The sequence below is a fragment of the Pseudopodoces humilis genome, chromosome 15 (genome assembly GCF_049639895.1).
Source record: "Pseudopodoces humilis isolate 2021_Gansu_Grassland_sample_001 chromosome 15, ASM4963989v1, whole genome shotgun sequence".
NCBI classification, from domain to species: domain Eukaryota; kingdom Metazoa; phylum Chordata; class Aves; order Passeriformes; family Paridae; genus Pseudopodoces; species Pseudopodoces humilis.
This window is the reverse complement of record NC_142214.1, coordinates 11,672,986-11,686,125: the sequence shown is the minus strand read 5'-3', so window position 1 is coordinate 11,686,125 and position 13,140 is coordinate 11,672,986. Positions and strand designations below refer to the sequence as shown.

The 13,140-nt window shown below is 43.4% G+C and overlaps 1 protein-coding gene across 9 annotated transcripts in view; it reads left to right on the top strand.

Annotated features, from left to right (window-relative positions):
* The window catches only part of LOC102105758 (synaptotagmin-like protein 2), a 72,541-nt gene that overhangs the window by 39,083 nt on the left and 20,318 nt on the right, over positions 1-13,140 (top strand). For all 9 annotated transcript variants that reach the window (XM_005530034.3, XM_088062873.1, XM_014258777.2 and 6 more), the window contains exon 2: positions 11,319-11,896. In XM_005530034.3, the coding sequence (XP_005530091.1) occupies positions 11,796-11,896 (101 nt within the window). In that variant the 5' untranslated portion in view covers positions 11,319-11,795. The remainder of the gene's footprint in view (positions 1-11,318; positions 11,897-13,140) is intronic.

The following is a 13,140-nucleotide window of genomic DNA, read 5'->3' as shown; positions in this document are numbered from 1 at the left end:
CTGTGCAAGGAAGTAGTACCAGATGATCATCTGATACTGATTTTATTGATTTAATTAAGTCAGTGCAATCTGTGTTTGGACTTCTCACTCAAATTTGTATAAACTTCTATGTTAGCTAAACTAAATGACAGGCCATGTCCACATGCAGATTTGTGCTAGTTTAAGCACATCTGTTTATAGCTGTGCTTGTAGCTAATTAACCTACTGCAACTTTCTCCAGTAGAGAGAACCTAGTATGAGAGCTGTGGTTTTGTGTTGAGATTAGTGTAGTATCTGATTTACTTTTAATCTCCTTGTGAATTGGGACCACCCATCTCTGGTAGTATTAGCCTCCTCATGGCTGTAGGTGTTGGATATCACCTTTCACTGGACAGACTTCAATCTTTCACCTACCTCTAAGCATTGCAGGGGACAGACAGTGGAAGCAGGTGCCTTCTTCCTTCTTGTAAGTAATGAGTGTTGCCCGGGCCTCCTGTCCCACTCGGGTCATCCTGCTCCATGGCTGCAGTAGGTGGATTAATGACTGAGTCTATGTTTGAATTGGAAAATTGCATTATTTCTGGAAGGAAAGTGGCCAGTTTTTAAAAAAATATTCCCATGTATGAATTTTTTTTTTCTCATGGAATAAGGTCTGTGAAAGCAGTTGATGTGGCAGATTCAGCAATGGGTTTACTCCCCCTGGAGTTTCCTTTCCCTGTATGTCAGGGTGACAAAGTAAAACAGCTTTAGTTGAAATTTCAGTGTAGTGCATTTCTTTACTAGAACTAGGCCCAGCACAGACCAGTCTAGGCCTCAGCACATGCTTGGGAATTAGAAGAGGAAAAGGCATGGATCCCGGATCAGACATAGAAGTACTTGGGCATCATTTTTCTTCCCTTCCATCATGTGGGGGTGACCCCAGCCTCTGGATGTAGACCCTCTTTGTTTTGGCATAAATAACTAGAAACTACAAATCAAGCGATTAGTTCCTAGAAGTGTTTCTAAAGCTCCTTTTCCCAGATGTTGGAGGGAATGATACCTGCCAGATATCTCAAATGATGAGGTGCACTCTGCTGTTTTACAGTTAACTCAGAACTGGAATGAAGGTATTTCAGAATCATCCAGGCATGGCTGAGGCTTAAAAATGATCAGTGAGCAGAAAGAAGGATCCCTCAGAATGCAAAGTTTCCGAAACAAACAGCATTGGTTTCCCTTGGGATTTGTCACCACACCTCATGCCATTGAGCTCAGCAGGCATAGGAGTACAAAGGCCTATGCATATTTTTAACTTCTGCACCATGTTACAAAATGAGGTGGTTTTACCACTGTGTTTTTTTAAATAAAAAAAATCTTAAATAAAATGGGGTCTGATCTGGAGGATCAACACCTGAACAGGGTAGGTGTTGCAAGCTCACAATTATTGGGGCATAACAAGCAGGGTCAGCAAAGCAATTTAAGACAGGTCACCACTGCAGGCAAACATGGAGAAATTATGTTTGGAAGAAAGCACAGTTGAGGTCAACAAATACTTTTCTGGGTCAAAAAGAAAAGACAGAAATTCTCATGGGTGGTTGCTTTTTTCTTCATCTTCCATTTCTGCAGTTTCTTTGTTTGAACTCAGCCAAAACTAATCTTCCTCCCATTTATCATATTGAAAATATCTGGGTTCTGATGATGAGTGAGTGACAAGGGGGACAGGGATGTGATTAATCTAAATACTTGAAAGTGTTCTAGCTTTAAGCTGTCAACTGCTTGGTTTTGGATACCGTATATTTAATTATTGTTGCCTTTTCAAGTGTAACAGCTGAGAAGATGCTTTTAGGAGTACCCATCATAACATGTGACATCTAGCCTGCTGCTAGTAAGACAGCTGAGTTTTTAAAGGTGATACAACATGTCTGTTCTCCCTTGGCTGAGAGGGAAGCCTGGGCACCAGGATGTTTCTCTGATGTCAGTGTAGCAGAAGTGCAGCACGATGTCCATGAGAAGCCCTAAACTGGCTCACAGCTAAGCTGTAGGGGTGAAAGGTTGCTACAAACTAATATATAGAGAATACAAATTCTTTTAGAACTCCTTGAGGACATAAGTGCAGATTTAGAGCAAACTTCAGCACAAGCCTCTGTCCCAACCCCAAAGCCAAGTGCATTTAGTGGAGGTGTGGGAGTGCTTCCCTTTTGCCTCCACCAAAGCTAGTGGAATGCCTGTGCTGGGGATGAATGGAGGTAAAGTGGGTCTGGCAGGGTGACAAAGCAAAGTCTCTGAAGTATTGGCATCCTCTCTGGAGATCCAGCCATCCCTGTTCACTAGCATATTAGGGGATTTCTTCATGTCCCAGGTGGCTGTGCTTGTTTATTTGTGTTCTGGCAATCTGCAGAATTACAATGAACTACATCCTGCAAGCTCTACAAATAGTTCCCACCTATGAAATAAACAGAACTCTCAAATATTTAGACTATAGCATTGCATATCAGTTTATTACCAATAAAAGGACTTGTTGACCTTAAGGAGTCAGACTTCTCCTCTGATGGGTGTTTTTATTTTGGCAGTTGGTTCTAAGAAATAAAGATTAAGACTGAGAAGTACAGTCTTTTGTTTATCCTAGGTGGTGACTGTAGGATGGTTCATCTAAAAAAAAAAGGGCTAGAAGGAAGTAAATTGTATGTAATGCAAATTCCATCCATGCAGTTCCTTGTCAGAAAGAGATGAGTAGAGTTCATGTGGTGGTTACATTGCATTGGTTAGAAATACAGATGCATGCCTTATGCATCCTTAACTGAACCTTCTGTAATGTCTGAGACATTCTTTGGAAGTCAAGGCATTTCTGAGGCTTGAATGCAGACAGGCAGAATTCACCCATTTCCTCAGTTATGCATTCCCCACATGAACTGAATAGGGGAGTTTGCTCATTTTTTTGGCATAGCATTGCATTGTTGTTCCAAAATATCTTCTACTGGCTGCTCTTGAGGGGCTGGGCTAAAGACGTGCTTGTTCTGGTAAATTCCTGCGATTCCTCTGTGCCATCTCGGGGCCATTCTTGATCCATGAACATCCTTCACTAAAGCTGATTAAGGGGAAGGGAAGGGAAGAGATTTTAATAAAACACCAGAGATTCTCCATCATGCTGGACATTATTGGAAAGTGTGATGTGAAACAATTACTTGATCTGAGAGAAATTACCAAGGGCTGTGCTTAGAATGAACTGAGCAGTAGTTTTTTGTTCTGGGATGCATACTGGAGAGAAGAGACATTTCTATGTCAGAGCTGATCTCTGCCACCTGCCCCTCAGGGCCTGTTAAAGCTGCCCTCAGTGGGGGTTATCAACAACACCAGCTGCTTATCATTCTGTCTGATGTGGGAATGGCACTCTGACATGTATAGCCCTCAGTGAATAGAGAAAAACATGTATAAAATCTGTGAGTAGTTGAGCTTGAGCAATTCTGGCATTAGCACCTGGCATTGCTAGAATTTGGCCTTGACATTTCTTGTGTGATGGTAACAGATGTGTTTAGATGTGGACTGCTCTGGGAGACTACAATTGCCTGCTTTGTTTGAAGTTATTCTTTATCTTATCAGCTGTCTCTCATCTGAAGGCCATTTCTATATGACTTAGCTGCTTAGAAGGTTTTTGGGTAGGAACTGTAGGTCTCTTTCTCTGATTTCTCTGTAACGAGTCAAACAAAATACCATTACAGTCAGTACAGTGACAGCATTTTTAGTGGAATAGCTTTTTAGAAATCAATTAAATATATTCTCTGTTCTTCTAGTTCACAGCTGTTCTTAGCAGATGAGTAGAGTCAGTTCAGAGCTGCAAGTAGTTTATTGCAAATTATGAGAAAATAATGTACCTTGGAAGAGCTCTCATGATGATGTGGAGCTTCACGACAACTAAACAAATGGCAGGTATTTTATATATTCATTTCATTACAGTGAGAGGGGAGATGTGAGCAGAGAGAAAGAGCTCTGGGGTTAGTGGCGTGAGTGTGGCCACAGGCAGAATAGACTGGGGTAGGGTTGTCTGCTCTTCAGCCACATGCCTTCTCAGTGGGACAACCCTTGGCTGCCTTAGGAGCACTGTTCTACTTCCCTTTAAATTCTCTTAAAGAATTTCATTCTTTAAGAGCAGTGTTTGTAAGCTTGTGCATCTATATATTTGCACCTTGAGGACTTGTCTGTATGTAAAAGGGAGCACTTGGATCAGTTGAGCTGCCACAGGTCTAAGTGGGATTCACACCTGGTCCCTTCCAGCTACAGCTGCCCCATCACTTGTAGCCACCCAGGCTGGGACTGCCATTTGTCTTGGTGACTGTGGCCAGTGGCAGCTGCAGCCAGCATTGGGCACAAATACAAGGCACAAACTGGGATCACACTGCTCCCTCTGCAGCTGCAGCACTGGACTCCAGGCAGTGAGAGAAGGCCCGGCCCCACACACAGGAGTTTTTATGCTGGTTTTCAGCCCGTCCGTCATAAAGAGAAAGACCATCCTACAGTTTGCTTTTTATTTTTTCTCTGCCGGCAAAGGACATCCATTAAAAATTATAGTATTATGACAATAAGCATTATAATGGCTGTCAGTGTTTTGCCTTTAAAATAATGATGGCAATGCCTCTGCGTATTTCACTGATTGCAGAAGAAATCAGATGGGAGGAAGAGTGGGACTGGGCTTTCCAGTATGAGACAGAGTGAGGCACACGGCTGATCACGGACTCTATGGATATGGCAGTTTTGGCACTAAATCTTTCTGGTGCTCTTAGCTACAGCACCTAACGGGAACTGCAGTATGACTGTGGGTGCCAGGACCACATCCATCTTCCATCATTCTTAATACAATGCTACTCTTGGTAGCATTGCCCTACAAGGGCTGTCTTGACTTAATGAGGGTACTGGGAAGTGTCCACACATTGTAAAGCAAAAGGAGGTTATTTCCTTACATTGTGACATGATGTGTGATAAAGAGGTATGGACAACAGCCTTTTCATCTAGCTGCTATTTTCATTGGGCTGTGAATAGTCCAGGTTTTGTTATGTGTTAAGAGGTTTTAATAGCTTTATTACATGGACCTATGTCCAGCTTGAGGTCTAAATGGTGAGGTGGGTCTAGATAGTCCTATGCTCACCTAGGTGATGGAATGGGGTCTTGAATACCAATTTGTCAGGTTGCAGTTCCTAAATTTCTCCTCTCCCTTTACATGCCACTCAGTGTCTAGTCAATGAAATCTGCTTGGCCCATGGTGTATATTTTTAATCTGTGCACATCCCAATGCTGAGGAAGATGTGCAACATTTTGAAGGAAAGGTGCATGCTGAGAAATCAGAACCAAGATTGGAGTACCCTGCAGATGGCCTACAAATGATTTGTATCTGTAGCAGATGTCAGCAACAGACTTGAGCTGAACTGGGTATCTGAGTAGTTCACACTTGAGTTAGTTATGCAGAGCATTAAAATAGTTCTGTTTTGAGCTGTAGCTCAGTTCCTCAGCTCCTGGAAATACAATAAAAATGCAGCACAAAGAAGGTGTCAGCCCCTTCAGCATCTGCCTTTCCAAAAGGGGATGTTTCACACCTGCAAGGCCAAGCAAGCTTTTCATTTTTACCTAATCAAACTATTTGAAAGAGAGTTACTTTAAAAAACCCAAACAGCTTCCAGAACAGTAGACTTCTCCACTGCTTTTATTAGTTACCTTCTGAGCTTTTCTGGAGGTGATCAGAGCTCTCCTCTCTCTGAAAGCTTGGCAGAGCTGTTCACTGTGCCCTATGTGAAAGCTGGCGTTGCCTGTCTCCCTCCTGGCTGAAGAGCTGCAGCTGGGCATAGCCTACAGCAGCTTTCCTGGCACTGCAAAAACAGTTCCACATGTGAATATCCTCAGGGCTGCAGCTGTTGGAAACAGCTTTTTTGCACCTGGACACTGCTAAACAGTTTTGTAGTAAACTAGATCTGGGGCTGAGAAAGGTGTGAGGAATGAGCAAAGCTCCCTGAGTAACACCTGGAATGAGCAAACAACAAACTTAGTTTGCCTGTGAAGAGAAGCTATGGCTGGGAGACAGGTTTGCAAAATGTGCAAGATGGAGCATGTGCTTGTAATGATCCTTACTGGGTTTTCTAATAATTGAGGATATAAAATGAAACAAGCAAGTGGCAGGTCAAAACAAATCAACTTCTGTGTTTAAAACCCAGTGAGGCTGTGGGACTGTAGGGCCTTGAGGACATTGCAAATGCTTAAAATTAATGTGAGTTCAGAAGGGAATTGGAAAAACTGTGAAATGCAGGGACAATGCTCTTGTTTCAAGGCATCCCTGCCCAGTACCTTGAAGGAAGCTGGAGCACAGGATGGTTCTGGCCATATACTTCAACCCTTGTTGAAGATCAGCTGGTGCATTACAGGGACCTTCAGTCTAGCTGTGTATAGCTTTCCCTGTATTTTTATACTGGACACTGACAATGTGTTGGGAGATGAAATGCACACATTCTAAGCCAGGCCTCACTTCTTCACCCATGTGTTATAAACAACTCAGACTCCAGGCGGGAATGAGTAAATAAAATTTAATTAGAACCCATTAAAGTTACAAAGCAATAAGGGGGACAGCACCAGGAACACAGTGACACTTTCTGTTCACCAGGGGCTCAACTCACAAAATGGCGTCTCCGCCTTTTATACCCTCAAGGTGGATCAGTTACGTTAGTATTCATAAGCAGTTCTTATATGTCCTCCTGGCACTTCCCACAGTCCTTGGCTTTGCCCATATATGTATACTTGGCTCGTCCTAGGCGTCATCCGTGGCATCATCCTTGTAGGTACATTTGGCTCCTCCCAAGGTCTGTCAGTCAGTCCTCCGTGCCCTTCGTTGATGGAGCCCCTCTCACATGTTGATCGGTGGTGAGGTGTTACCCTGCCGAGCCTCCCAGCAACAAGTATCCCCTACTCGCTACTTCCTCCTGGGAGGGGCAAGTGTACGTCCCCCAGCATGTTAGGACAGCCCTGTCAGCCAGAGCTGCCAGGCAGTAACTACGAAAGGGGAAGGGGAAGATTGAAGAGAGAACAGAAAAGGGTTCAAAACCAAACTGGAACAAGAGTACATGTCAAAAGAACTATAAACCTTAACAAAACTTCTTCCCACCATACTTAATAACTCCTCCTCATCTGCATGAACCAATCACTGCACCATATTCATAACACATGTCTGGGCTCTGTGTTTGACAAGCTGCACAGCAGTGTCATACACCACAGATCTTTTCTGGAGACTGAAGCATTGGCTTCTTCTTGAGGAGGTGGCCACAAGAAATCAAAAGCTATCACAGCAGGAGATGCGGGTAGTTATGCCACATGATGGGTCCTGCTGCTGCTTGTCTCCACACCCATTCCACACCCAGCATTTGTCGTCATGGCTGGGCATGTGAGTTGATCTTTGTGATATTCTCTTCCCCAAAAAAGCAGTTAGAGGAGTGAAGGTCCTTTGGATATCCAGCGTGCTTCTCTGTTCAGATTTATGGTCATTCCTGTAGCCTTGACAATACATTTTACCCATCTGCTTTGCTGTGAAATGCCTGGACTCCCTTTTTTGGGGTGTCATGGTGGTACAGAAACTGAGGGCAGCCCAGATTTGTTCTGCATGGTTGTCCACAGGCCTTGAGCAGAAGTTGCCTATCCAAACACAAACAATTCACTTTTTTATGACTCTCCATTTTGCTTCTGTCACCAGAGAGTAATCCTGGCCTAGGAGGGCTCTCCCACTAGTGAGAAGGAAGGAGAATGCAACTTTCTTTGTGCTTGTCACAGTTTGTCCAGAAACAGTTTACATCAGTGAGCTAAATAATGTGCTTACACTGAAGAAGTCTCAATCTGGGGTAAAATCTGCCCCAGCACTGTGCAATGACTTCCATCATTGCCCTACAAAGCCACATGCTTTTGTGTTTCCCTTCCCAGCTGTTTGCAGAGATGGCAAGGCCAGTGCTGGGCAGGACATGCAGAGATTGTTTCTATTGTGGTCCTGGCTTTCCTATGGATCTGCTGATTTAGGAGTTTGTACTACATCACCCCTGTGGTGTCCAAACTGTCTATTAACAAGGCTTTGATAGGGGAGAGGATTATGTGCAATCTAACAGAGCAAATCCAAGCTGTGTGGTGCTGCTGCAGGAGTGTGAGCCCGCCTCAGGGATTAAGCAATCGGGGGAGCGGGCAATGGTTGGGCACTGAGCACTGCGCCTGTAATTACTGTACCTGTAATGACATTCTTGTCCTCAATCTATTGCCCTTGTAGACCCAGGTAAAGAATTAACACACTCTCTCTTAATGTTCTGCACCTGAGAGATTCATGGCTCCTTTCGAGGCTTTGCACTGCCCAAGACACACATGGGGTGCCCATCAGAGGCTGCCCAGGCTCAGTGGGCATATAATCCATGCTGCAGATGGAGATAATTTCCCAGGCTTGTTTATTCCTGCAGGTCTAGGTCAACAGCTTTGCAGCTCCTGACACTTCCAGCAAAACCTCCACCTGCAGTAAAGTAGTCTTCTGGACCAGCTCACTTTCCCACAGCAGATGCATCAGATGCTTTTCTTTTTAACTACATAAAACAAAAGAAGGAGTTGGCTGTTCGGTTTCTATTAACGTTTTCTTTCTAATGTAGGTATTTCAGTAAGATAAAACATTTTCATGGGAAAGGAAGAAAAATACTCTTTACAAAGAAATAGCCTGTATTTTTAATTGTCTGCCATACTGATGAATAAGTATGAATCTTCACTGAAAATATTTTCTGAAGTAGTTTCAGCCCACGTCATGGGGTTTGTTAGAAATAAATAAAAGTTCTTGAGAAGCAAATATTGTGATATGTCCCTAGATACCTTTACAAAAATAAAATCTGTCCCAGAAAATTCTGTGAATGTCTTTGTAGAAGACATTTGTCTGGCGTGAGAGCTAAAGAGTGTCGCAGTGAGGGTGGCTGCAACAAACTTTGGGGTCCTCTGATTTCAGGGCAGAGGGTGGCAAGAAAAATGAATAGGAGCAGGAATTATGGTTGGCACCAGGAAAATAATGCTTTAATAAAGAATGAAAGAAAATTGGGACAATGCCCAAAGCCCAGCAGTAACCAGGGAGAGAACTCCTTTGGGGGATGACCAGCCAAAGACAAAAACAAAGGGAGGCACAACAATATATAACCTTAGGGAACGAACATTATAGTAGCTTAACCATATAGGGAGCAACACTATTCAGTCTGTGACTGACACGTAACTTAATTAACATAATAACAGAGGGATATCTTGGGAGAGACTTTAACTCGGATGAAAGATTCCCATGGCTTCAGATAGATAGGGGACTCTTCCAAGGCAATAGTTAGCTGGCTTGTGCCTCCAGCCAGGTTGAACTCCACAGAAGAGTAGATGGAACTAAGCATGAAAGAGCCATGCCAAGTTTGATGAAATGTAAGTTTAAGTAGTAGAGATTCACTGGGGCTTTTTATTATTGTTTCTGTTTAAACTATTTAGAGTGGTATTGGTAGTTTCTCAGATGATAAAGGCTATCATTGTAGTGTGACAAGCACAGCCATTCTTGCCTTAAATAAATAGGAAGTGTTGTTTCCTTTCTTCCAACAATTTTATAGAAAAAAAATACTAGTTTTTATGACAATACCATTCCTTTTATTAGCTTTTTCATGCAGTGTTCTGTGATATTTATTTATAAACATTATGGTCAGATGTTCTTTCTTTTGACATGTTATACCATTAAGAAAAACAAACATTTGTTAATGTATCATCTGTAAAATAAGGTAAGTCTGTGAAAGACCTTATCACTCTCTACAACTTCCTGAAAGGAGGTTGCAGTCAGGTGGGGATTGGTCTCTTTCACCAGACAGTAACTGACAGAACGAGAGGACACAGCCTTAAGCTGCGCCAAGGTGAATTTAGGTTGGACATTAGGAAAAAGTTCTTCACGGAAAGAGTGATAAAATACTGGAATGGTCTGCCTGGGGAGGTGGTAGAGTCACGATCCCTGGATGTGTTTAAAAAATGGCTGGATATGACACTTGATGCCATGGTTTAGTTGAGGTGTTACGGCATCGGTTGGACTCGATGATCTTGAAGATCTCTTCCAACCTTGTGATTCTGTGAAATGATGTCAAATGAGTGAAGCTGAGCTGAAGCACTGCTTCTCAGCTCTGGATGTATCACTTGATGAAAGAGATGCACCATTGTAGACAGTCAAAGAAGTGATGAAAGTGATGAAAATGTCCATTTTGAGGAATCTGAAGGAGCTGTGGTTGATTAACATGGAGGCTAAGTGTCAAGCCCAGTGAGGATGGCTGCAAAGGGGTAATTCTTGTGTTAGCTAGGATGGGCTGACACCTATCAGGGAGATCAGGGGTGCTTCTTGCTGACAGCAAAGCACTGAAATAGGTGGCCTGAAAGGGCTGAGGATGGTATTCTCAAAGGCACAGATTAGAGACTAAGGGTGATACAAACTTTGAGATTAGGGAATGGGCCTGATGACCTTCAGTTCACGTTTGCCATGAAAGCTGGGATTTATTAATTTTTAATGTTCTGACTCCCAAGGCTGTGGCTTTGGAAGAAATAGCAAAGTATTATAAAACCCACAGTCACTTGAAAGGTTTGGCAACGGTAGAAAAATTGAATGAGGTAGAAACTACCTACACGGACAGGAGCAGAACTTTTCCTCCCTCAAAGGTGTGCCTTACTGCCCTCAAGTTGGCCAGGAGAGAGGAAAAGGAAGTGGCAAGGCTTGATTACCCTTTCCTCCATGCCCTGCAGCCTCTGGCCATTTTTGCGGTCTATTGAAACACAAAATGATCTGCACCAGTAGTGTTTGAATAGCAAATATCAGTGCAGCATAAAGAAAAGGGCACAAGTATTAGAAAATGAGCAGCCTCTGGTATTTCATAGCATAACATGCAGCAGAAATGCTTGCAGGTTGCTGTTCCATCATTTTCCAATTGGCTGCTTATCCTTTAGTCTCATTTAAGGCACAAAGAAGTGAGAATAAGAAGAATGTAGGTAAAAAGCAAGCAAGCATTTTGGTAATTTATATGCATATTTAATATTTTATATTAAATAATATAAATAATCTATTATTATTATTGTTATTATTATAATAATATGCGTATTTTGCTTGTAGCATGCTGAATCAACTGTTTACCTGTTAGTAGGAAAGGGCTAAAATAAAACATTGTCTTGTTAGATTAATAGCACATGAGGAGCTCTAGGACAGGGAGGAAAGTAGGGCAACTTGTTTTGGAACTTGTGCTGGAGAACAAATAAAAACCCCCAATGTACACATTTGGTTACCATATGTCATGCTTATCATAAAAAGGCATCTCAGTGCTATTTCTTTTCAGGAATGCTTGAACTCCACAAAGCAGACTCCCCTGTTGAGGAGAGTGCATGCCAGAGGTGCTGGGGTTGCCATTGGTGAGATGAGCTTTTGTGCCTGTTGAGGCAGCTCCGGTGGGCAGCAAGAGTTCATTCCTTCCAGTGCTTCCCTCTGTGGATGTGATTGACGTTGGCATCTGGATTGCTGCAACTGAAGAAGGAAAGCAAAGGAGCCTAATTTTGCTGAGAGAATTTTCCTGGCAGGGGAAGGTGGACAGTGCAGAGAGATGTGCCAGCCAAGAGCCTGGAAGTGCAAGTCCAGGTGCTAGGGCAAGTTTCACCCAAGCCATGCTGTGGTGAATCCTTTCTCTCCAGCAGCAGCTTGCTCAGCACCAGGGTGGCTGTGAGGGGCTGCCCATGGCACTCAGGCAGCCTCAGCTGGATTAGTGCCTGCTCTGTCTTTGCTTAAGCCATCTGAAGAACTGAAGAAGATTGTAGGGAAGATGTTGGACTTGAGCTTCCTGACCGAAGAGGAGTATGAAAAGCTGATGAAGGTTCTGCAGAGAGATGCAGAGCTGAAGAAGAAGGATGGAGATCGCATCAGGTGAGAGAGCTTGTGATAGCAGGATGTGAGCTTCCCTTGGGGAAGATTTTTTCACTTCTTTGAGAGAGGAGAGCGTGTGTGTGTGTGAACAAGGTGAGGTGCAAGTTGCAGCAGTACTGTCCCTTTTGCTCAGATCTTTATAGATCTTTTCATTGTACCTTGTCTTTCTCAGCCATCCTTCTGTTGCTGGTGTCCTCTCCTTGCGGGAGTGGACTCTCCTTTTGAGTTAATCATCAGCCCTCAGAGATGCCAAGGGCAATCATCCCTTTCCTGTTCTGTGGAGGAAGGCGCTGGTTTCTTGGTGGCAGAGGTCTGAGCAGAAGTAGCTGCTATCTTGTTTTACTCACTCAGTAGCACAGAAAGGCCATAGTCTGTTTTAAAATGAGATTTTACAAAATGAGATTTTACATCCCCTTCCCTGTTTTATATTGCCCCATTGCTTTTTGAGGTGGGTGTATGTGCACCATCTATCATAAACAGGGAGGCGATTAGAGGCTACATGATCTGCCAGAGGTTTGCGGGTAGCTGTTCCAGACTCAGGGATTCTTGCTCAGCTCCTCTGCCACTGGCCATCCTGGAGCTCAGGTCTGGTTGATCAGGATTGCTTGTTGCTGTTGTTGCTTTTTAAATGCCAACCATTAGACCAACTGGGCATACATGACGGTATGCTCCAGGCTCAGGGAGCTGGCACCATATTCTCCATGGCAAGAAATTAGTAACTCAGTGAGTGTGGATGGCACTGTGCCAGTTTACTCCAACTAAGGATGTGAGTCTTCAATTTGCTGCTGAGCCAAATAAAAAGAGTGAGCCCTGTATAGAAAGGATGCTCAAGGCTTGAAGGGGGAGCAGGAAGCTTTGCTGCAGGCTCCTGGGAACCTGTGTGCCCTGGCCACTGCTTGGAGGTGGGAGCTGGGAAAGCCAGAAGCCTGGACTTGGGGTGTATGTGTCTGCATGCTCTTACCTCTCTGAATTGAAACAATTTCAAAAAGGTTTGTTTTTTATTTATTTTGAGTTTTGTTTGTTTGTTTCTGAAATGGAGTAAATTTCTCCTCTGAAGTGGAGATTTGGTAAAAAGAGTGTTGGGATTATTTTGGTTTTGTTTGACTTCTCTTTGACAGCTATTGCACAGGAGGCTTTGATTTGGGAGTGAGGTGAATTAGATCCTGCCCAGAGCTCCTTGCTGTCAGTTTGGCTGTAAGACATGGTCAGTAAGACATGTTTGGTTTCAACACAACCTGCCTGCT